This window comes from Aristolochia californica, unplaced genomic scaffold, assembly GCF_029961685.1.
Source record: "Aristolochia californica isolate CCGP_79_NKW_82.1479 unplaced genomic scaffold, dmAriCali1.0.hap1 SCAF_15, whole genome shotgun sequence".
Taxonomy (NCBI): domain Eukaryota; kingdom Viridiplantae; phylum Streptophyta; class Magnoliopsida; order Piperales; family Aristolochiaceae; genus Aristolochia; species Aristolochia californica.
The window spans coordinates 21501898-21527135 of record NW_027181826.1 but is presented as its reverse complement, the minus strand read 5'-3'; the positions used below and the strand labels follow the sequence as shown (position 1 = coordinate 21527135).

Genomic DNA, 25238 nt, shown 5'->3' with positions numbered 1-25238 from the left:
TGTTTTTTATTGGTATATTTTACCGCACTTCATATATGCAGGCAAGTCTTGATACAATTCAAAGTGCAGCTGATGTTCGTGAGGTATGTTTACATTTTCCTACTAATGTGGTGGTCTCATTTCCAATATTTTCTTGTTGAACATGTCTGCTGTTTGCTGATACACCAATGATTCAGGAAGCAAGAGCTATGGAAAGGAGAAAGCAGGAGGAGTATGTGAAACAAATTGAAGTAAGTTTTCTTCAGGACTACTGCGAAGAGATTCCCGATTGAAGTGGGAGTGCTTAGTGGAACTAAAGCTGCATTTACATGTTTGAATGTCCTGCAGTATTTTGAACAGTTGTCATTAGTTTAGTTTTTTTTTTTTTTTTTTTTGTGAATATTTTAGATGTTTTCTGGTCACCATTAATTCTTGTAGATTTCTGGTTGGGGTGTCAACAGGGAGGGTTGAATTGGAAACTTTTCCAGTGTCACCCTGCTTTTAGTGGGTACAGGGAAGAAATTAACTAGGCAGGCTGTGACTTTGGTTAGGAAAAAACCCTGCATCTAGGGTGTGCATGGCTGGGTTTTTTAATATCAAACCCATCCTGCTAATATGACTCTAAAACCTGTCGCAACAGAGACCTGTGATAGGTTTGGAAACTCAACCCCTCTCCCTCTTTGTTTCTCTACCCACCAGCCTCTTGTCCCTGCACCCCTGGTCCATCCCGTGTTGGTCCACGGTTCAGTTATTCTTTAACATAACCTTTATAAGAATGATAAAAGTTTTGAAAAAATGTATAACTAGAGATAAAATACGAAATAGATGAAAAAATGTCATAAAATTAAACAAAGCCTACAATGATTTTATGCAATTATGAAAATTTATTTTAGTGAAGAATCTCTTTTTAAAAAATATTATTAATGTAGTTTTTAAAATAATGAAGACTAATTTCGTAATAAACCACTGTGGCTTGAGTTTTCATAGGTTGGGTTGGCGAAGCTTGTCTCTGCCCTGAACCCCCTCTGGGTTTTTCCCCCTGCACCATCCCTGCCACGGGGTAAGGGGTCAACCCTTTCCCTGCCTAATTTAGGTCAGGTTGGATTCCCCATTTAATCTAATCCATGCCCACCCCTGCCCGCATTAGATTTGGGTTGGACTGTGGTTTGGTGAAGAGCTTGTAGGGTTGTTATGACCCTTTTGTCCTTCGGTTAAAGAAAAGATCAGTTAAATGAAAAGAGTGATAATCTATAAAGCTGAAAGGTGAACCTGGTTTTATGTCTCTGTTGTCCTCTCATTTTCTTAAAAGGTTTATTAAACTGGAAGAGGTTAAGTTGGTTTTTGGAAAAAATAAAGTAACATATAATGCTGAAAGATTATGCATGGCTTTATGATTGATTTGTTCTGTTCTGATTATTAAGTCTGCCTGCTAGCGACTTCTAATTTTTGGATTTCCTGAGATTACTACAAAAAAAAAATGTAATATTTTTATTTTTTATTGTTTTGGGTTATCACTAGTATTAAAAACATGATTAGGGATCCATTTCAAAAAAATTAACAACATGAAGAAAATGGTGATGTTCTTGTTCTATGCAGAGAGAATGGGCTGAAGCTAAAAAGGAGCTTCAAGAAGAAAGGGATCGGGTTCGAACTCTCACACATGATAAGGAACAAACACTTAAAGATGCTATGCGACAAGTCGAACAACTAGGAAAGGAACTAGCAGATGCATTATGTGCTGTTGCTGCTGCTGAGGCCAGGGCAGCAGCTGCTGAGGTATTTTTTCATTCAGTTATCTTCCAAAGGTTTTCTCTCCTGTTTTATTGAATATTCACTCTTTCCTTCAAAAAAAAAAGTATAACATTATTTATGTTTCTAAATCAATGGGTGTTGCAGGCTCGCTACTCAAACTTTGAAGCAAGCATAAAATCTTCTGAGAGGAAGGTACTCCCTGTTTCTTTCTGTCCTCCCCCTCCCAACCTGAAGGTATCTCAAATTCAAACTGAATTTCTGCTTCACTGCTTATTTTGTATCAGTCTCTTAGTAAAGCATATGTTAACTTTCTAGCCAAAAAATGAAAATTTCTAGTGAGTTATTTTTTTTTTTTTGGTTAAAAATTTGGCTACTATTCTTAATGGTTAGGGTAGTTTTCTGGATCTAACCTAGACCTTGTTGGCTTGCAAAGATTGCTTTTCTTATTGTGGAACATGTTGTTCCTTCTCTAAAACCAATATTCAGGTCCTTTTAGCAAAAAAAAATATATTGAATCTTTCTTTTCTGCACTCTTGATGTTTACTTTTTATTTTTCCTTGTCAGATTGTGGATGTTAATGGCAGATCTGACCTTTCAATGTACTGTACAAATGAGGTGGGTAAAATTCAGTTAGGTTAATCTTTTTGTGACATAGCTATTTTTTTTTTGAAATAGTTGTGACATAGCTGTTAAAACTAAATATAGCCTTCAGCTGTCTGTTCTAGGAACTCTAATATGATTAGTTTAAATTTTTCATGAGAAACACTAAGTTTATCATTTGTTTCTTCCACTAGGTTATTGCAGACTTGCAGAAAGCAAAAGAAGAACTTGAAATGATGAAGAAGGAAGCTCAAGCTAACAAGGATCACATGCTTCAGGTAGCTTTTAACTTTTGTACGGAGTTAATTTGCTTAAGCAATAAAGCTTGAGTTGATAACTGGAAAATGCGTGCAGTATAAAGAAGTTGCGCAAGTCAACGAGGTTGCATTGAAACAGATTAAGTCTGCTCATGAAAACTTCAAGGCTGAAGTATGCTTGATCTAATCCCTGTTACTTTAAGGTTCTTGTTTTCTGCTTTGTAATGTAATAGAATTTTTTATTATTATGAAAAATCTGTTTTCTTCCTCAGGCAGACAGACTGAAGAGTTCACTAGAGGCTGAAGTTGTTTGTCTTAACAAAAGGGTTACTGAACTTGAAAGAGATGTTGTTTCCAAGATAGCAGAAGCCTCCTCTACCATTACAGAGAAGGAAGAAAATCTCTCTTCTGCATTATCAGAAATAAACCATCTCAAAGAAGAAACTTCTAAGAAAATGTACGTCATTTGCTGTTATGAAAATCATTTCTGAAAATAGTTTTCTTGTGGAAATGTCTGACCTTGGTGGCATTTAATGGTTATGGTTGTGTCAGATCCCAGCTTATGGAGTTAGAAATGCAAATCTCATCTCTCAGAGAAGAGTTGGAGAGGGAGCACCAACGTTGGCGCACTGCTCAGGATAACTATGAAAGACAGGTCATTTAATTGTTCAATAGTCCTGTATTTTTCTTTTGGTATATATTAGCATGTCTTGTGTATACCATCATTTGTTTTCTCATTTTTTTTAATAAATAGAAAACTTTTCTATAAAGAGGGTAGAATAAAATTTAAAAATGGACTAGGATCTCTTATTTTTGTAGGTCTCCTTAAATGAAGAATATTACAAAGATGCATGATACGGATAAGGCTTTGATAATGAAACAAATTTCATTGATTTCTCTGATCACTATTTTATGGGGTGGATTGATTTGAAAAAAAATAGACAAACAAGCTCATGGATGTCACAATATTTACAGGTTATACTCCAATCAGAGACAATTCAAGAGTTGGCAAAAACTTCACAGGCACTCGCAGCACTGCAAGGTGAAAATTCAGAGCTGCGTAAATTAGCAGATGCTCGAAAAAAGGAAAACGTAAGTTGTCTTCGGACCATGTATCATTCGATTTTACATTTTCTGGAAGATGACAATTCATAAAAAAAATAGAATTTTTATGGTTATTGTTCAGTTGCCTCTCCCCCGCAGGGCAAGGTTGTGCTTCTCTCTCTCTCTCTCTCTCTTTCTTTCTCTTTTCTCTCTGTCTCCTTCTCTCTCTTTTCTCTCTTCTCTCTTTGTTCAAAATAAATCAGTCTCTAAAGAATTTAAGGTAGGGGCGTCCTTTTTATTTCTCATATACTGTTGTTTGATCAAAGGTTGCTGTTTTTTTTTAAGAAGATGAGCTTTATTAAAAAGCTCAAAGAGCAAAAACAAAATTACAGGAGCATCCCAGATACAGCAAGGGATTGTAAGGAAACCCCATTTTGATCAAAGGTTCATGTTACATTGACGGGAATCAAATTTACAAATTATTGGGGTATCTATTTATTTGTTGAACTTTCTGACCTGATTCATGATCATTGAGAGCTCTGCAGCATTGAGCACATTTAACTTGAGTTATTATGTGGCTAGGAATATGAGTCTTGTTATTCTAAGAGTCTTGTTGCCATCTAGCACAACTTCAATTATGTTTAGGAGTTCCCTTTAAAATCCTATTTTGGATCCTGTTTAAAGTTTGCATTGGGTTGTTGATGCAACATGGTAGTTCAAATTCAAGGAATAATAAAACTGGAAGTATTTTTGTAGTGTGTGTGGCTAACCTAGTTGTCCTTACCAATTCAAGAACCTATTATTTTAACTCAAGTTTGATGGGCAAAACTTAGGGGACGTAACCCTTACAAAAAAAAAACTTGAGGAACATAAAGTAGGGGGGTTTCAGCTATTAAGACAAATAGCAAAAAGAGAAAGAAACTAAAGGATAAGTTTATCTAATAACTTCATTCAATAGGCAAGAGATGACTTGTGTTACTTATGAAACCCCTTTTTAGACATAGAAATTCAACAACAGGACACTTCTTAGCTGTCTCATTCTAGAACATAGACTGTGAATAGAGCTTACTGAATCTAGTTCTACTTGCTAGGTCGAAAATTTAAGAACAGGAAACAATTTCTAATCTTCAGAAATATTTGGAGCAGTACAGATCAATTTCGCAAAGAAGTCCTTTCCTCCTATGAATCTTTTCCTTCTCTTTTCTCTTCTTCCTATGGTTTCACTATTGCATTTTGATCCTTTTTTTTTGGAATGGCAGAAATTTATGAGAAAGAAAAGTGAGACAAGAAATGGCTGGTAAGAAGCTAACAAGCAACAACCAGAGGAAAGAAAATCTCATTTTAACTTAATCAAGAACTAATGTAGGTTGCAAACAATTCTAGCATAAGGATCTGCCAATGTGTTTGTTGAATGAAGCATATGATTCCACAAAATCTACGAAGAAGCTGATAAAGCCTCTATTTGAGCGAGATGCTGCTCAAATCTCCAAGCATATCTGCTGACTCCGTCTGCCAATGATATCACAACTCTCGAGTCGCCCTTCACATACTGGGGCAGTGATGTGTCTCTTATGAGCGTTGAGGCCATGAAGCAGCACATAAACTTTGGTTGTGATCGAATCAGTTTCGTCCAAGTGAGCATCGAAGGAGAGAAGGATGCAGCTTGATCTTAGTTGGAGGGGCTAGGGTTGCTAATTGAGCTTCCAAAAAAAAAAAGAGCTTTAAGTGGCCAGCAGGAGGGGACCTGGTCATCAAAGTCTTAAGAGTGATGGTCGCCACAAGATACTACTTCTCGAATGCTATTGGTCATCAAAGAATGTATTTTGACCCAAGTTATGACAGACATATCATTTACAATCTCAGGGTCATGGAAAGGCTTGGATGGCTAGAACTGACGGTTGGGGACACTTTTGGATGTGGTGCATGTAGGGAAGGTGTGATTTTTACATGGGTTTTGTGAATGGAAGGCTAAGACTGTGAGATTGTGGAATTAAGGATTTGGGAATTGGTTGAGTGTTGGGATGAGAGAGATGATAGGCTGGGTTAGTGGACTTGATTGGGATCTAATGAGGGTCTAGGGTAGGCAAAGGCTAGGTTTACTAGAAGGGGAGTGGTTTTGGCTGGGCTATAGAGAGAGAATGTGGTTGGGGTTTAGAGAAGAGAGAGGACTCGAGAGAGAGAAAAGACTAGGATGAGGGACTTGTGTGTTTATAGAGAGGGTGAGGGGTTTAAATAGGTTGTGGGACTTAGACGTGGTCTAGGATAGGCTATGAAGTATTTTGAAGATTTGGGATGCTTGGGAGAGAGGGGAGATGGAGAGATAAAATAGGGAAAGATGGGGGGGGGGGGGGTGGCGTAAGAGGAAAAAAGGTGGAAGGATATTGTGGGTAAAATGGAACTAAGGGAACTCTAGGGTGAAGTGATTCACTTGGTGGGAGTTTTATGTGGAAGGAGTGACTCGTGGAGGTGGCTGTTATGGAAAGTAGTATCAAAGATTAATACCTTTGCCAATTCTTTGGCTGACGGGCTTGGTAAACAAGGGACCTCCTTCCCTGCGATGGTTGTAATGGGAAGCCCTTTTATTTTGTAATTTTTCTACTCGGTTAATATATTATCACTTTTATAAAAAAAAAAAAAAAAGATCTCTTCACACACTTGAGTTGGTTATACTCAACGCACAGAATAGTACCCTCTCCCACAGAGCCTACAATTTTTAGACCGATTTCTTGAGCAATTTCTGCTCTTTATTTTTTGTGGGATTAAAGCTAGACTTCTACATGCATGGTCCTTACTCAACTTCATGGAGAAGGCAAGGTTTCCACTCTTGGACTCTTGGCGATGTGCTCCTTTTCCTCTTCAAGTCTTCTTACTCTTGTGGGCTTCTGGTGTTGCCATGATTGAGTTTGGACTGATTCCTGCACCTAAACTCCTAAATTGACTAAACTTTCTATGACTCTATCCTACTACTAGGCCCATGGAGTGGCAATTCTTCCACTCTTTTAACCAATCCCTTGTGGTCAATATGACCTAAGCGTGGACACAACTGGGGTTCGTAAAATAGTGCCTAATCTCTTCCATGATTCTCATATATCATAATTATTCTTAAATCTTACATTTTCTTTATGATATTGGACTTTTTAATTATTTACCCTTTTCACCCTTTCAGTCCTTTATATATTTTTGTCTTTCTTTCCTTAGTTCTCTGTTCACTTCAGTTGGTAGGTCTCACAAAAGAGAGCATGGAATATTCACTCACGTAGCCAATGAGTGGCTATCTTGTTTCATATACCATTTTGCCTCTGCCTCCAATTTATTAACTCTTTTTTTTTCTTTAAATTCTGAACTGACATGCATGATCAGAAAGGGTATAGACAAAAAATGAGCTTTTTGTATTTAAAGAGGAAAAAAGTAAAACCTTAGCTGTTTGTATGTGAATCTAATGACTTGATCAGATTGTAAGCGCTTCTTACATGTGGATCAGTGCTTTGGCTTTTTTCTTTTCTCATTCTTTGTTTTTTTGGTAGACTTTGTTCTCCATTCTGTCTGTTTAAAATGGCTGTGCTTTAGTAGTGAACCCTCTCACTGAGGGCTGCCACTTGTAATACTCTCTTGCCTCAATAAAATTATCACATGCAGAATGAAAGAAAGTTGAGAGGAAAATGTTGAGGGTTAACTCAAGTGCACCCCTCAATTTTAATGAGGTATAGTATACATAGAGAAAGTTAAATATTGTATACTGTAGCCTCCATGCTGCTATGATGCATTAGCACCATTTAATTTCCTAAATTATTAATCTTTTATTCTTTTCTCTTTTCATCTATAGGGAGTCTCTGTTCTAAGTGAGCCTTGTTAACTATTTTTCAGTTATCTGGATTGGCTTTTCTTTTTGAATAATGGTGGAATGGAGACACTGAAAAGAATAGAACAAGGGAGAGGGAGAGGGAGAGGGAGAGGTGAGAGAGCCCGAAAGTGTGAATCGAGTGGAAGGAAAGCTTGATTGATGAGAGAGGCAAACTTATTGAGTATGATGCTGTTTCTTGGGGTGTGCTCATGGTGGATGGTGGTCTTGGTGCTTCAGAAGACGAGGCTGAAGATAAAAGGTGGTGCTCAGAAGTGAATAGAAGTACTAGGATGAGGATTGATGCTCCAATGGTGGACCAAGCTGGTACTCACACTCAAGAATCCTCCACTTTGGGCAGAAAGTGCTGAAGCTAGAAGCGTGCAATTTCAGGTGTTGAATTGGACTTTGGATTTCCACACAATCTGGGTCCAAACTTCATTTGTGTTCCTATCTCAGACTTGAGTGATTTCATTTCTCAGCTGATGCAAGCATTGTGCAACCAACTCTTTCCCATTCAGTAGAGATATCTGCTAAGAGATACACAACTCAGCTTCACTGTTTTCTTGGCACGACTTTAGTTTCCTGCAGTTTATGGCTGCAATTTCAGTTGGAAGCATGTTCAGGCATTCCAATCCTTCTTCCCCCTTCCATCACCCACTTAAACCAATCTGTTTTGCCCAACCCCATCTACTACCCTGCACACCATTCTATTCCAACTCCCCTCCTTCCATCACCTGCCTACCACCTGAGAACCTAGCAACACCCCTTCCATCACTTGCTTCCCAATTGACACCCCCAACACCCTTACTCCCTTCCTCCACCCACGCCATCACCAAACTAGATGCCCTCCAATGGTTGCCATCTCAGTGCATTTGCTTGAAAATGAGAGGAAATATTTCGCTAACTAGATTGTGATGACTGTGGATTGGGATCAAAACTTTGTTGGTGAGCATGCATAGTGGCTATCCATCATCTGCCAACTAAGCTGGATTCTAGCTATATCACTTTCAAGAACAAATGAATGGCTGGTTTGCCTATCCTGTCAGCATGATCTCCATTGTGTTTTGTCTCCGAACTACATACAGCTTACCATATTATTTTTGTGGAGTTATGGAAGAATTCAAACTCCACTCGAGCTTTTACCCAATGGCTTAGGATCTTCAATCTACCATTGGAGTTGTGGCAAGCAGAGGTCTTCTAGTCTGTCACCCAGCAATTCAGGAGTCTATTTGAGATCAACCCAACACAATTTGTATGTAGGAGCTAGAATATGCTAGAATTTGAATTTTACCTGCCTACCTATTGCAAAAGAACTTCGACCCGGACCTTAATGCAGGTGAATTCTCCTTTGCCCTCTCCATCATCATCGAATCAGCTTCCATTGGACGGAAGGTGAAGGCCAAAGCTAGTGAATGTAGAATGCGAGGAAGAATACAATGAGTTTACATCGAGTCATCAGATCGAAATCACGCAACTCATACAGGTTGACTTGAACCACATATGGGTCAGGATTAAGACGGGTTTATGGGGATGGGGCAGAGACAGGGTTTGATGATTCAGGTTTTTTTTCAGGGTCGGGGATCGGGTTCATGTTTGGGTTTTGATAAACTCGACCCCGACCCGATCCATGCCTACCCCTATCTCCAACCACAACCACCTCACCTCAAGTCCTCCACCCTCATCTCCCAGTGATCCAGAAATAAATACTGCCCATTCCACCACTACTGACCCTCATCCTGTACCAAGAATGAATGCCAACAGTCCAACAAGTTGTGGCCCCTCCATTGACCCTACTGAATTCCTTATCCAACTTGAATGCATGTCTCTGAAGCCTCTTTGTTTTGGTGAGTGAGGATATTGAAGGGAACAATTCCAAAGAGAATACAATAACCACTAAAAGACCTAGAGGTAGGCCAAGGAAGAGGACATGTGATTCAATTGTTCAAAAGAATCAACAAAATAGAACCCTTGTTGAGGCTATTCAAGACTAGAAAAATAAATAAGACAAGGAAACTTGCAAGTGGATGTTGGAAGTTGCCTGTTAGGCTGGAAGGTCACCCAAAAAAGAGCAACTTTGAGGTTGAGGTGTTAGATCATTTGATCGGCTCCCACTCTATAGGAATCAAGCTCTGTGACAGATGCATTGGTTTCTCTTGGGTCTGGCTGGTGTTTATGGTCCCACCCGATATTGGGAGCGTCACTCCTTTTGGGTTGAGCTTACCGATCTTCTAACGCACTGGCCCATACCATGGCTTTTTTTTTTTTAAATGATGCTGATTTTTATTAAGACAAAAGCTCAAAAGAGCAATTTACAAGGAGGGAAGCCTTCCCAAACAATTAGAGATTCCTGGGAAGTTCTGAATTTTGCCAATTTATCAACCAAAGAGTTGGCTGATCTAGGAATGAGATTCCAATTACAATGAGTATAAGATACAATGTTAGCAATACTATCAATGATGGGCCAGTGTTGCCAAGGGGGGAAGTTGTCTTTGGAATACCAACTAATAACCGTCTTCGAGTCACCTTCAATAATTAACTTGCCATGGAGACAATCCCTGAAGATTTGGAAGTTGAACAACAGAACACTAACTTTAGCAGTATTAGAATCGGCAATGCCCACCGGACCAGCATAAGAAAGAATAGGGTCTCCATTGTGACCTGTAAACACACCACCTACTCTAGCCGGCCCAAGACATCCAATAACACTACCATCAAAATTTAGCTTAATGCAGTCACAAGGGGGAGGATCCCAAATAGCCATACTCGGAGTTCTGCTGGCTTCTTACCGGAGATTTCAATGCCATTTTCTTCTACAGTGAGAAGTCCCCCCCTAATCCCAGAATTTCCACCACCATAAGTCAGTTCGCAGATTTTATTGGCAGCTTCGAGTTGGAAAAGATTTGCCTCTCTGGCAAGATGTTCACGTGATCTAATGGGCAGAGGCCTCCCATCTTGTCCAAGATTGATCGCTTCTTTACCACTTGTGATTGGCTCCAGCTCTACGGGAACACTTGCGGTTCGGTTTTGAGCCTTGCTGGCTCTGACCATTGGCCCATTCAGATCGACACCAAACTTGACAAATGGCCCTGTCCTGTTCAGGTTTGATAACTCTTGGCTGGCTGACAAGCTCTTTACATATAGCGTCACGTCCAGGTGGGGAACCTTTAGAGACCCCAACTATGATGACTAGTCCCTCCCGCGCAAGCAAAAGCGTCTTAAATAAAAACTCAAGTCTTGGTCCTTGGAGCGTCGCCTCAATGCCACCTCTAACAAGTCCTCTTTACAGTCTTCGATTGCCACCCTTGATGTGATCGAGGAGCAAAGGGACCTTACCTATTCGGAATTCTCTAGCCGAATCTCCCTGCAATGCAATTTCCATAGTCTTCTTCACACCGAAAGGATTCAGTGGAAGCAAAAGGCCCGCTTCATGCAATCACCTTGGCCCGTCGTAGGACTAACCAGGTTACTTCCTTGTCTATCGACCATGAAATAACCTCGGATAGGACCTCTATTACTGACGCTCTTCTTAGTTTTTTTGCAGATCTTTACAGAGAGGAGCGCCACCATCGCCCCTGCCTGACTAGGCTCCATTTCTCTTTGATTTGTCCCACTTTGGCGGCCTTCATTGAGCTTCCCTTCTCGGATTTGGAGATTGAAGATGCGGTATTAGGTCTCCCTCAAGATAAGGCCCCGGGGCTTGACGGGTACAACGGGGAATTTTACAGAATCTGCTGGCCTACCTTGAGATCGGACATTATTTCCATGATCTGCAGTTTTTATATTCATGGAATCATCTTCAAGAGTGTCGGTGCCTCTCTTATTGTCCTGGTACCTAAGAAAGCTAGTGTTGAGCATCCTCATGACTTCAAACCGATCAGCCTTGTCTCAATTCCTTACAAAATCATCGCTCGTATCCTGGCTCATCGTCTCAAAGTTATTCTTCCCACCATCATCCACAGGGGTCAGAGTGCATTCATTAGAGGTGGGGACATCCTCGATTCAGCTATGGCGGCTCACGAGATTATCGACCACTTTGTCAAACTGGGCTTACTGAGGTTTGTCCTCAAGCTCGATCTCGAGAAGGCGTTTGATTGGTTGAGTTGGTCCCTTCTAGATGACATTATGCAGCTCATGGGCTTCGGAGACAGATGGAGATTTTGGATTTGCAGTTACATCTCCTTGGCTTCTTACTCTCTGCTCTTGAATGGCACAGTCTGCAGTTTCTTCCAGGGTTCTCGTGGCATTCATTAAGGAGACCCCCTCTCCCCATGAGCACCTGTCATCTATGTTCTACTCTGCTCGTAGTATCTGTTGGCTTGAGGTCGTTTTTTACCAGAGTTGCTTTGACATTCCCTTGCTCCAGTTTGCGGATGACACTATCTGTTTTGGTGTTGGCACGCTTGATCAGATCTACAACATTAAGGCTGGCCTATTTGAGATCACTTCTAGTCAGAAGGTAAATTGGGGGAAAACCATCATAGACTATTATATTGAGCCTTCCCTTCTTCAGCACATGGCAGACACTCTGGGTTGCTCGGTTGTAGTTACCCCTTCTCACTACCTGTGTCTTCCTCTTACTGGCTATCGGCTCAGGATGGGATTATGGGCTCCGGTCATTGAGTGGCTTGAGTGGTGATTGTCCACTTGGAAGGGTTGGATGCTATCTAAGGCGGGCAGATTGACTCTCCTCAATTCGTGCCTTGCGGGTATCCCAAACTATTTTCTCTCTTTCCTGCCATGCCCTCGGCACATTGACATGATAAAGAGACGTTTCATATGGCATGGCACTGGCACTGAGTTCCGTTACCACCTTGTCAGTTGGGATGATGTTTGTATGCCGAAGTCCTTGGGGCGATCTTGGGATCAGACACACCATGGAAATGGATCAAGCCTTGCTCCTTAAATGGTTATGGAAACTCAGCTCCCCCTCAGGAGCCTCCTGGAAGCCTATGGTGGCCTCTAAGCTTCGGCGTCTTGGTGATAGATGGATAACTGATAGCAACAGATGCCACCTCTCTCCTATCTGTAAGGCCATGTTTCATCTATTTGCCACATTTCATGATGCTTAGATTTTTCATTGGGGATGGCTCTAGCCTTCGCTTTTGGATGGATTGGTGGTTGGGCGATGGTCCTCTTGCCTCGTCACACCCAGTTCTTTTTCAGATCACCTCTTGTCGTGACCTCTCGGTCTCTAATGCATGGAGGAACGGCACATGGGATCTTCATCTGAGATGAGGCCTTATTGATGTGGAGGCCATAGCTGCTTGTGATATGATTGATAGTCTGGACAATGTTAGATTCGACCCCTGGCGACTGACCGGCTGATCTGGCTCCCTGATGACAACGAACACTTCTTTGTTTCCTCGGCCTATCGTCACCTTATTGGTTGGACACAGCCTCCCGTCCCTCAACAGGCTGCTTTTGCTTTGAGGCTCTTGGCTCTTGCAAAGGTGAAAATTTCCTTTGGCAGGATTTTCACTGCTGACAATCTTATCAGACGTGGAAACACTGCTCCTAACCCTCTTTGTTCCCTTTGTGGGGTGGAAGTCGAGACCATCAGTCACCATCTCCTCCATTGTGCTTTTGCCTTGAAGGTTTGGACCTCTATGATTGACAGCATGGGCCTCAGTTTCTGCATCCCCCCTGACTTGAGCATCATGTGCTGTTTCTCATTTGGCACTTGTCTCCCTAGCCTTGGTATGCTTTTGTTAGCTGTTTGCGTTGCTTACATTCCAAACGGTTTAATCGTACCTCGCGCTCTGCATTGCTACGGGCCTCTACCTAGATTCACTCTCCAAAAGTATTTGGCTGTCAATCATGTACCCCTTTCCGCACAAACTGGAAGATCATTGCTCAGATGTCCATCCCCCCCTACAAGCTAAACTTTGACGATAACGCTTTCGGGAACCCAGGTTTGGCTGGCTTTGGCCGCAGGGGGGGGGGGGGGGGGGGGGGGGGGATTTTTGGTCCTGGAGGAACTGCTAATATGTCATATTCTGGTCCTCTCGGCGTTGTGGACTCGACCACTGCTAAGCTCTCTAGCCTCCACGGACTTCGCATCTACCAGGCTCGCTTCAAAGGTCCATTGATCATGGAGGGTGACTCCAAAGTCGTCATTGGCTGGTGCTCCACTGCCTCCTTCCCCCCATGGCGTCACTGGTAGTTTTTTCTTGATATTATGGATATTGTTTCCATTAGCTCTTGTACTTGGTCCCATGTTCTTAGATTAGCCAATTCGGCTGCTGATTTATGTGCCAAATATGGTCTCTCCCTGCAATCTCTTGTTGTTAGGTGAAGCCTCCCTTGATGTACTCTTTTACTTTCCTTCATAATAAAATCATCATCATTTAAAAAAAACAAAACTTAGGGCCCTAATGCAGGAATAAGGGGAGCGGATGAAAGAGATAACTCTCTCTGGCAAATCCTATACCTGGAGCAATGGTCAGCACACTCTACTCTTTCCAAATTGAATTGGTCCCTTCCCACTCCTGGATGTCTCCAAACAAAGGCACTTTTGACCACTGGTCTGTTCAGCTAGACATCATGTTTGGCAGCTGGGGCCTTCTACTTTTTGATTTGAGAATGCCCAGCTGTTGGATGACTTTGACAAGCTGGTTCAAGGATGGTGGAAGGAGCTTTTTGATGGGGGCCGTGGGATGGAAGCTGCCACTCAAGCTCAGAGACCTCAAATCAATACTCAAGACGTTGGTCCAAGAGTTGTACTGCCACTTCAACCTAGAAGGACTCCCTCTTCTCTCAAATTACTGCCCTCAATGCCATTGAAGAACAAAGGTCACTCTTCTCCACTGAATTCTCTAACAGAATTATGGCACAAGATTTAAATGGTTGGCTGAGGGCGACAGGTACACCAAATTCTTTCATGTTGTTACCTCTGCAGCACAGGTCTAACCGAGTTACCTCACTATACACATATGATGAGATAACCTTAGATATCATATTACTGATGAGCTGTTGAGTTCTTCTGCAGATTTATGTAAAGAGTGTGCTGTCCTACCAGTCATGCAAAATCTGTGTTTCCAATTTTTTCTCTTCTAGAAAAAGAGATTGAATGTGTTCTAGGTCAATGGCGAATTCTAGAAAAAAATCTGGCCCAACTCTGAAATCAGACATCCATGGGATGGTAAAGTTTCTACTATAATGGCATCACGTGCAACACCTGAAATGTTTATTATCATCAAAACCACATTAGATAGGGATCTTGAGACCAACACGTAAATACCATTGTGTTAATTGTGGTTGATTGATTGATAGTATGCTTGCTTATATTTGAAGTGTGGAGGTGTTTTTCTTATTCGGAAAAGTCCTTGCTTATATTTGAAGTTTGGGGGTGTTTTTCTTATTCGGAAAGTTCTCATTGTGTTAATGAGCAAAAAATTTTAAACTTTGAGTTTGTGTGCATAAACCTATTGATCTCCCTAGGTCATTCGTACTTTTAAAACATGCATTTTTTACTTGGTCTGCTGTGAAAGTAGTTTATCAACTTAATAGGAAGGTTTTGTCATGTTGACAGTCAAGTGTTTATGTAAATGACTCCAAGGAGAGTTGGCTATCATTCGATTATCTCTTTTCATTCACAGTCCATTATAGATAATATTTACAACCGATGATTGTTTCTTAGAGGAGTATCCAACTGGTAAGTTAGTTTTTCATTGCATTTTTTTCTGAGGCAACCTACTCCAATATGAAGTTCTAAGTGATAGACGGGGTCACCTGGCTATTGTAAGGATTCATCCGTGTCATATGAACTAAACTACTTCAGAAATTTGAAATATCAATGGGAAGCTTATTTAATGTTTCATTTTTCTGGTGACTTTTTTGAAAGTTTTCTTTGGATTTAATTTGCATATATGAGACTGTTCTTGCAGGATGTTCTGAAAGCAACATGGGAGACAGAAAAAGCCTTATTAGAAAAACTGAAGTGTGAGGTAGAGAAGAAGTATGAAGAGGTAGATAAACAGGTGTGCTTCGTTCATTTAGCTCCTGTGGCAATATTATTATGATACTGCAATTTATTATTTGGTATTCATTTCCTTTAATTTATTGGTACTTTGATTGAACTCATATTTTAGGTGTTAAGTGGGAAGAAGTTCCACATTGGGAAGTGTTAAGAAAAATGATCAAGTTATAAGTTTGAACAATAGACCTCCAAAGTGGTTAGTCGTTTTAGGGTGGGATCGGGCTCAATCTAATAGTGGTATCAAAACAAAATGTGTGTCGACTGAGGCCTAGTTTGTGTTTCCTAGGATATCTATGTATGTGGGATCTATAAGGTGGGAGTTTGTGCCCACATCTCAGGCTCGTTATTTGTAAGCCTAGACAAGAGGGGAGTAATGTGGGAAAATATCCCGCATTCAGAAGTGTTAAGAAAAATAATTGGGTTATAATGTCGAGTAATAGGGCTCCTAAGTGGTTAATCATTTGGGATAAAATCTGGTTCATTCCAATACTAGGATTTATGGATCTGCGCCTTTTTCTCTGTGGCTCTTATAGAAGTTTAGAAAATTGGCAATTTTAGAATAGTTTTACATTTTTATGATGTTTGACATCTCTGGCTGCATCATGCCTCAACCTATCAGAATAAGATTCTGCATAGTCGCTTAGAAGCATTGCATACTAAATTGGCTGAGAAGGAACGGATGTCTGCTGGAGTTTCCTCTGCAAGCTCTGATCTGGATGTGCAAGGGGGTGATGAACTACAGACTGTTATTTGTTATCTTCGGAGATCAAAGGAGATAGTAAGATTTTTTGTCACTTTTTCTCGCATATATCATATGTTGTTTGTTGCCATCTATAATGTTTTATCTGTCTATTATGCAGGCAGAAACTGAAGTATCATTGCTTAAACAAGAAAAGCTGCGGTTACAATCTCATGTAAACTCTCTCTTTGTTCGATAGTCAATGTCGTTGGTCTTTTAGTGTTATTAGCATTTGTCAACTGTGAACTTGTATGTCTGTTTTCTCTTCATTGTTTATGGAATATGAGCACGGAAAGAATGTAATGAAAAAATGATTTCTGTCAATATTAGCTTGAGAGTGCTCTCAAAGCGGCTGACACTGCCCAAGCCTTACTTCATGCTGAGCGTTCAAATTCTCAGAAAACATTGTTTACGGATGAAGAGTTCAAGTCTCTCAAGCTTCAGGTGTGTTTCTTTTGTAGTTTGCAACTCCCTCTCCAATTTGCACTTTTTTCATAATTGTGCATGTTTTTTTAATTCACTTGTTGAGTGGTTCCTTTTGTGAAAAGTATGAAATATTATTTATGTTGAAAAGTCATCAGATGTTATGGGAATAAGGGCTGGCTAATTTAACACGAAGAGAAAGAGAATGAGTATTGGAATGAGAAAGAGGAAAATAAGTCATGAGGGATACATGTGTCTTTTTGTAATGACTAACTTATGTTTTATAAAAAGAGATCTGAGGGTCGATTTTTTCCCTTAGTGAAGGTGCTGCATCCATACGACCTTCTCCTCCATATTCCTCTCTCCCATCTTCTCTCTTCTCTATCTTCTCTCAATTTTATAATTTTATAATTTTACATGGTATCCTAACAGCAAGTCTTCTTTTGAGAAGAGGAAACTAGGCACTGCATATTCACTGCCCTTTTTGTGGCTCCGATCTGGCTGAGTTCAATCATCTTCTCTTAACCTGGGAAGTTTGGACAAATCTTCTTAGCAGAATTGGGCTCCAAATTTATGTCCCAAGCTGCTCTTTTCTATTAGTCAATTGTTCTATGGTACGCACATTTTGGCCCTTGGGAAGATCCTTCTTTCAGCTTGCATTGCACACAAGGAATAAACGTAGATTTAACAATAAGACTTCCATTGAGGGCCCCTTAGGCATCTCTGACTCTACTTCAGCCAAACTTTTTGGTCTCCTACATGATCTCATCCCTTTCCGGGATCACCTCCATGGCATGTTGATCATTGAAGGAGATTCTAAAGTGGTGATCGGATGTGTGCTTCTTATGTTACGTCGCCTTGGCGTCATTGGGATGTATTATATGAAATTTTGGATATTTTGTCTATAATTTTATGTTCTTGGAACCATGTCCCAAGATCTGCTAATTCATATGCTGATAAGCTTGCTAAGCATGGGACCTCCCTCCAATCACTTGTAGTTATAGGAGGGCCCCATTGATTTGTAATTTTCTTTGCTGTAATATAGACACTCTTCTTCTTAAAAAAAAGAGGCTTCCATTGTCGAAGGGGTCTCCAGCCGTATCTCTAGTCTAATTACTTATTGGATCCACACAAAAAAGGAATTCCAGTGTTTGAATGGTCCCCCTCCATGATAATTGGGGTACTTTAACTCAGATGTTTCTCCCTTCAAAGCTTGTAGCCATGATGCAATGGACCCCTCCTACTGGATTTTTTAAGCTTAACTTTGATGGAAGCGCTCTTGTTAACCCATGGAATGCCGGGATTGGTGGTGTTATCAGAAATTGTGATGGTGCTTCTTGGCTTTCTACACCAGCCCTTTGGGTAGACTCTAGTGGGTAGACTCAAGGTCAGCTGAACTTCATGTGCTCCTTCAAGGTGTCATCATCTTTGTGATCACTTCAGCGGCAAGCTTTGATTGTGGGTGACTCCACATTTGTCATTAGTTAGTGCTCTTTCCCGTCTTACCTGCCTTGGCACCACTGGAAAACTTTTCATGATATTGTTGATATTATGAATTTATTTGACTGTTTTTATATTCATGTTACGAGGTTGGCTAATTCTTTAGCTTATTCTCTTGCTAAGCAAACGTCTCCCTCCAATTGCTCGTTGTTCAGGGAGATTCCCTTCCTTAGTCTTTGTTTTGTTCTCGGCTCACCTTGAATGAAATTCACTATTTTCAAAAAGGTGTAGAATATCCCACTCCTTAGCTCTCCTTGTCTTTTGTTCTATGTGTCTGAAGGTTCCCTATCAATTTATTATCAGTGAGTCCACTCACCAAATTTGATATTGTTCTATTACATTTTTTTCTTCTCATTCTATGTTTCAAGATATGTAGATGAGGAAAGTGATTAGTTTTGAGGATGAGAGCGAATGGCTTTACTACCTAGATGTTGTTCCTTAACATCAATCTACTGCTCTCTTTTTTTAAATGACAATCTACTGTATTTTTTTTTTTTTTGAAATGATGCTGATTTTTATTAAGACAAAAACTCAAAAGAGCAAATTACAAAGGAGGGAATCCTTCCCATACAATGAGAGATTGCTGGGAAGTTCCGAATTTAGCCAATTTATCAGCCAAAGAGTTGGCTGATCTAGGAATGAGATTCCAATTACAATGCAAAAAAGATACAATGTCAGCAATACTATCAGTGATGGGCCAGTGGCGCCAAGGGGGCAGGCTGTCTTTGGAACACCAACTAATAACCGTCTTCAAGTTGCCTTCAATGATTAACTTGCCATAGAGACGATCTCTAAAGATTTGGAGGCCGAATAGTAGAGCACTAACTTCAGCAGTATTAGAATCGGCAATGCCCACCAGACCAGCATAAGAAAGAATGGGGTCTCCATTGTGACCTCTGAATATACCACCTGCTCCTGCTGGACCAGGACATCCAATAGCACTATCATCAAAATTCAGCTTTATGCAGTCACAAGGGGGAGGATCCCAGATAGCCATTCTAGGAGCTCTGCTAGGGCCAGACATGTGAGCGATCAAATTCCAATTTTCCCGAAGGGAAACCCCTGAAAGGACAATCTATTGCTTTTAATACTGATGTGTCACCTCTCTCGTGAAATTTACAGTTGAGACATCCATCTCCTTTGAAGCTTTGTGACGTCGAACAAGATAGCGATTATCCTGTAGGCCAATCAAGCTGATGATTCACGGGAGGAACGCAAGAGATCCACCCCTAAAACACAAAGAAACCTCTCTGATGTTTGATTCACAATCTTCAAAATCAATAATTCTTCTCTCTGTTCACAGAACAGAGTTTTAAACAGAACTCAACGCCCCCGACAAGCCCGGGCTACAACTCAAAATAAAACAAACCCTAAACCCTCAAAAGTCTGGTCCAACCCGGGTTCAGTAAAAAGATCCGACTAATTCAGAGCCTCTTTACGCTGATCGGTCAACTTGAGGTATTTCAAAGCCAACAACGTGCTATCTGACAATTCAGCATCATCTGGCTCGGTGTCTCTTGCATCAGTCGCCTTGGGTTGGAAAAAACTAGCCCTCGAGTTCACAATAGCTTCACCGGAATCCATAAAACAATGACTCAAGTGTGTGACATTAAAGAAATCAGAAGTCCTCAAATGACTCGCGGGAACGGCCAACTTCGCCTGCTCAGGCGGGAGTCCACGAGGAAGATCCTCCTCTACGTCTCCACACTCAATCTCTACTAAAAACCTGGACAGTAAATGCAAGTTAGTAGTACCGGCTATCAGAGTAGGAGTGGGTCTGTCCCGACGAGGTGCCAACACAATCTTCTTCCCTTTGATGCTAAGGGAATATGTATTCTTCCGCCCATCATGAATAACACGGCGATCATATTGCCAAGGGCGGCCTAACAAGACATGACAAACATCCATAGAGACAACATCACACCAAGCATTATCAAAATATTTTATGCTGATGGAAAAAGATACGAGGCATCGCCTATCAACTGTTACCTCATTGCCGTTAGTCAACCAGTCAACTTGTATGATTTGGGATGACGATCTGTCGTCAAATGCAATTTCTGGACTCTCTTCTGACACGACATTCTCACAACTACCATTGTTAATGATCATTTTGCAGACTGTATCTACAACTGTGCAGGTCGTGTGAAAAATATTGGTCCGCGGCCAATCATCCCCTGAAACCCCCTGGGGAGTCAACAGACTCTTACGAACAACCAGAGTCGCATGGCCATCACCATACAACACATCTCCATCCTCATCATCATCATACACAGGCTCACCAAGCTCCTCATTTTCATCTACCACGTCTTCCTCAATCAGAAGATTTCTGCCCTTCTGACTAGCAGGTTTTCTACACTCAGTGGCCTTATGGCCTTGCTCACCACATCGGAAACATCTAATACGTAAGTTAGAATACCTTGTGTAGGCTGCTGGGCAGGAACAGATTCTGGAGGATGAGCTGGTGGGCTACTTTGATCACTTCTGATCATGGGCCTCATGTTCTGCTGTTTTTCTACAGCCAATGCACGCTGGTATGCTTCAGAAACGGTCCACTACGAGTGAAGATTGAGGACATCCTGCAAGGGCTGTCGTAACCCCCCCCCCCCCCCCCCCCCCCAAATACCGTGCCACCATCTGCTCTTCCGTCTCAGATAAATCATTCCTGACGATCAACTGATAGAACTCCTCCATGTAATCATCCACTGATCGCAGGGCTTGCCTCAACAAATGAAGTCGCTGAAACAAGGTTTGAGTGTAGCCGAAAGGGAGGAAGTGACCTTTCATCTTCGTCTTCATCTTCTCCCAATCAGTGATCTTGGCCTTGCCCTACCGGTCTCGTGATCGCCTCAACTCCTCCCACCATGCAGATGCTCTGCCCTTGAGTTTGATGGCAACCAGTTTCACCTGGACACGATCTGGGACTTCCTTATACTCAAAGATACGTTCTATTTCATGCAACCAATCGACGAATCCTTCGGCCTATAACGTACCAAAAAACTCTAGTGTCACTCTGAAACCGAGGTTTACAGGTCGATCCCCCTGACCGCGGTGCTCCCTGAATCGAGCATGATTGCGATATGGGTGTGTGAACCTGGCATCGGAATCGTGATCTTCCATCTCACAATCACCGAAATACTGCGCCATTGGACGCTGGGTTAACTCCTCAACTTGCCTCTGTAAATCTTCAAACGTCACAGCCTGAACATTACGACTACGACCACGACCACGAGCCATGGAAACTGGCGAAATTTCACCCCTGGAAGGCGCTGCATATGCGTCACGCGTCAATCTCGTCGCCCCTAGAAACGAGAGTGCCCCAAACCGAATGTTTAGAAAAAATGGGATTTCCCCAATTCGAAACCTCTTCTAAAGTTGACGAAATGCAGAAAATTCAGCAAATGTCTCGACGTTGACGCTGACGAAATTGACAAAATGCCTCGGCTCTGGAAAATGTCTCGACGCTGACGGAAAATTTCTCCCGGAATCAGGATTTCGATGCCCTTTTTTCCGAAATCGAGACCTCTCCGGCAGCCCGAGGTGCTCCTTTCTCGCACGAGGTTCTTCTCTCTCGGACAAACCCCTGTTGTGGCACCACGAAACCTCTGTTTCGGCGCCCCTATGTTCGGTAAGTCCCGAACTTGTTCTGTTCGGCTAACTCTGTCGACACCAGTTCCGGCCACGGTGACGGCAACGGCAATGTCGTACGATAGTTCCGGCAGTGATGACGTCGATCTCAAACCCTGTCCCTGCCGAATCCCTATCTTTCGGCAACAGCCACGAACAACTGCTCTGTTCAGTAAAGTGCCGAGGTTTGCTCGGTCAAGTCCCGAGTTCTGCTCAGTCAAATCCCGAGTTCTTCCGGCAGTAGCGTCGAGCGGTAAATCCGGTGACGGCGACAGCTACGGCATCGTCTTCGTCGACCCTTCTAACTGCTTCTCGCTGCAGCGTCTCTGGCGAAACCTAGCTTCTTCCCCAACCTGAAGCTTTGATACCAACTGACGCCGGACAGGATAGTGATTATCCTATAGGCCAATCAAGTTGATGATTCACGGGAGGAACGCAAGAGATCTGCCCCTAAAACACAGAGAAACCTCTCTGATGTTCGATTCACAATCTTCAAAATCAATAATTCTTCTCTCTGTTCACATAACAGAGTTTTAAACAGAACTCAACGCCCCCGACAAGCCCGGGCTACAACTCAATATAAAACAAAACCTAAACCCTCAAAAGTCTGGTCCAACCCGGGTTCAATAAAAAGATCCGACTAAAGATCCGACTAATTACCCTCTTTATGCTGATCGGTCAACTTGAGGTATTTCAAAGCCAATAACGTGCTATCTGACAATTCAGCATCATCTGGCTCAGTGTCTCCTGCATCACTTTGTCATTTTCTTCTTTCTTCCTCTTCAAGTTTTATCTTTTGAGTGTTGGTCATCAACTCTTTAAATATTGATTTCTCTTTGTGGAAAACTCTGATTGCCAAAATTTGTTTTGTTTTGGAAAGTAGACTCGAATTTTTTTCCATCAATATATAATTTGCAATATGAAAAGCTCAGTATGGAGGTGCGAATGCCAAGAAAAAAACAGGTATTGGAACTGAAAAGAGATAAAAAAGATAGAATATGAACCTAAACTACTAGAAATGATAGATCAGAAAAAAATCACATTATCTCTGTGGGTTGATCAAGTCAACTCATAGAACCTACTGAGAAAAACTTCATTGATTTATTGTAATTTGAGTATATGAGCCCCTGTTTATAACAGAGGAAAGTAATGGAGTCCAATTACAATCAAAGTACCCTTGTCCCAATTACACCCAAAGTTTAACGCTTAAAGATAAGTCCTAGCACAATTAAACAACTCATCATAAATAGAAGACTAACATAACTAAAACACCTTTAAATTGAGACTCTTCTACGAGCCTCCTATAAGACTCCACCAGATTAATTTTGGGTCTATAAGACTTCTTACTATGAGAGTCATGTAAGAGTCTTTCATATCTCCTCTTCGACAATGTTAATAGTAAAGACAAGCTATATTTGCGATTTTAGTTTTTTAAACATGCTTTTATTGTCCCTGACAATGTTTTTTTATATTTTATTTTTCTTAAGAAATATTCTTTCAGCTTCCTTGAAGATTTCTTTCTTTTCTATTTCTTTTTAAGTTTATTACCACTTTGATGGATGGCACCGGCATAGGATTCAGCAGAATTTGAATATGAGGTGTTTAGTTGGCTGATGCTACACTTTTCATTTCAATAACTTCTAGTCCTGTTGTAAACAATTTTTTCAGGTAAATGAGTTGAATTTGCTTCGTGAAAGCAATATTCAACTCCGAGAGGAGAACAAACACAACTTTGAAGAATGCCAGGTTTGTGTTGTGTTTATTGAAAGTATTTCTTATTGTATATCTCTGCTGTTGGACAATGAATGCAACTTGATGTCTCATCAGATAATACTTTTTTTTTTGGTTCCCAGAAACTCCGGGAAATTTCTCAGACGGTTAAGGCAGAGGCTGATCATTTGAACAGTATGCTGATGGAGAAGGAAACTGAGCTAGATGCTTCTAGAAAAGAAGCTGAAATGCTTAATTTAGACAGGTCTAACTTGGAGAACAGGATTTCTGAGGTATTGCTTGGATAGCTTCATAACAGGTTGTTTGTTTTGTTATTTTCATTTGTCCTCTCAGAAAATTAATATGTTTTTTACTAAAGTTGCTTGAGAGGACTAAAGGTATTGACGTGGAGGATTATGATCGTTTGAAGGAAGATTATCAAAACATGCAGGTATTTTGATTTATTACTTTTTCTTTATGTTTTGGCATTTGTATTTATGTTCGATATCAGTGTTTAAGTTCTTTATATTTCATGGGGTTGTCAAATCATATTTTTCAGTTGAAACTTGGAGAGCAACAAGCAGAGGTGGAAGAGTCTAAGAAGCTTATTAATCAGAAAGAAGAAATGGTAGTCAAACTGGAGGAAGGCCTTGCAAGCAGCCAATCTAGACTTTTGGAAATAGAGAAGAGGCTAAATGATACTCTCCAAGCTGAGGTGGATTTTTTTATTTTTTAATTGATTTATATTTTTTATATTTGACTAAATGATGACACAGGTTGGTCACAAATGTAGAGATGATCATCATCCTTTTTGTTGCTTGCAGGCAGTTCTAAAAGCAGAAGTTGAAAAACACAAGAGGATAACATCCAACATCAAGGTCTGCAAACTGTTGCAGTCTCTTTTTCTTATTTTCTGTTTGTATAATGAGAAATAAATGTTTGAAAAACAGAAGAGAATAACATCCAACTTCAGGGTCTGCCTTCTGTTTCATTTTCTTTTTCTTATTTTCTGTTTGTATAGTGAGAAATAGATGTTCTAAAACCCGCATGATAAATAGCCGTCTTAGATGAGTTTGCTTGTTGGCCCTAACTGCAGTCCATTGGGAGCTGAGGGAATCTCCATGGTAGACTGAATATGTTAAAATGGGGTCCATGGTCCATCCCAAAATTACTAGATAAAATTAGGACGCATTTTCCTAACTATTAGTCGTAGATTTTTTGCAAAACTAAACTAATGTTAGTTTTTACCTTCTAACAATAAGTGAATCCTTTACTTTGTTCATCTGGGAAAGTGTGTATAGCTGGTTCACTAGCTTGTGTATTGAAAGACCTAAGCTCTCTAGGCTATGAGCAAGACGAAACAAAAACAACAAAAGTGTGTAATTCAGGAAAAGTGTAAAACGTTGCTCTTCATTTGTATGTTTAACATATTGAGGATAAACATTCTTATTGAAAACCCAATCACTTTTATAAAAGAAGAATTTTTGAGAATCTAAGTCTTTTAATTAGAGCACACCCAATTCCTGAAATTTACTACTAGACCCTGTAAATTCCAGTCCAGATGCTCACCAGCTATTCTGTCCTCTATCTGTCGTTTGCAGTATGAAACTTTTCCTATATGGAATTCCAAACTATCAACTTATGAAGAATTTTCCTGACTAGTTCAAGTAAATCTTTGAGTTTGTTCAACTAACCTGGATTGAGCCCAGTGTTATGGAAACTCGTCAACTATTCTTTGTACAGCCTATAAAATGACCTTAGGTCTTTGGGCTATTGGCAAGAGAAGACAAA

At 40.8% G+C, this 25238-nt stretch overlaps 1 protein-coding gene across 4 annotated transcripts in view; it reads left to right on the top strand.

Moving 5' to 3' along the window:
- LOC137952259 (nuclear-pore anchor-like) overlaps positions 1 to 25238 on the top strand; it is a 90348-nt gene that overhangs the window by 49889 nt on the left and 15221 nt on the right. For 3 of the 4 annotated variants that reach the window (XR_011112205.1, XM_068799372.1, XM_068799371.1), the window contains exons 24-42: positions 42 to 83; positions 177 to 230; positions 1576 to 1755; positions 1876 to 1965; positions 2296 to 2346; positions 2526 to 2609; positions 2686 to 2760; positions 2861 to 3045; positions 3141 to 3243; positions 3564 to 3680; positions 15360 to 15452; positions 16071 to 16229; positions 16312 to 16365; positions 16521 to 16634; positions 23406 to 23483; positions 23591 to 23740; positions 23827 to 23898; positions 24007 to 24162; positions 24272 to 24325. Coding sequence is in view for 3 of the 4 variants with exons in the window: in XM_068799372.1 (XP_068655473.1) it covers positions 42 to 83; positions 177 to 230; positions 1576 to 1755; positions 1876 to 1965; positions 2296 to 2346; positions 2526 to 2609; positions 2686 to 2760; positions 2861 to 3045; positions 3141 to 3243; positions 3564 to 3680; positions 15360 to 15452; positions 16071 to 16229; positions 16312 to 16365; positions 16521 to 16634; positions 23406 to 23483; positions 23591 to 23740; positions 23827 to 23898; positions 24007 to 24162; positions 24272 to 24325 (1911 nt within the window). In the remaining variant the exon portion in view is untranslated. The remainder of the gene's footprint in view (positions 1 to 41; positions 84 to 176; positions 231 to 1575; positions 1756 to 1875; positions 1966 to 2295; positions 2347 to 2525; positions 2610 to 2685; positions 2761 to 2860; positions 3046 to 3140; positions 3244 to 3563; positions 3681 to 15359; positions 15453 to 16070; positions 16230 to 16311; positions 16366 to 16520; positions 16635 to 23405; positions 23484 to 23590; positions 23741 to 23826; positions 23899 to 24006; positions 24163 to 24271; positions 24326 to 25238) is intronic. The other variant, XM_068799373.1, reaches the window with a different exon arrangement.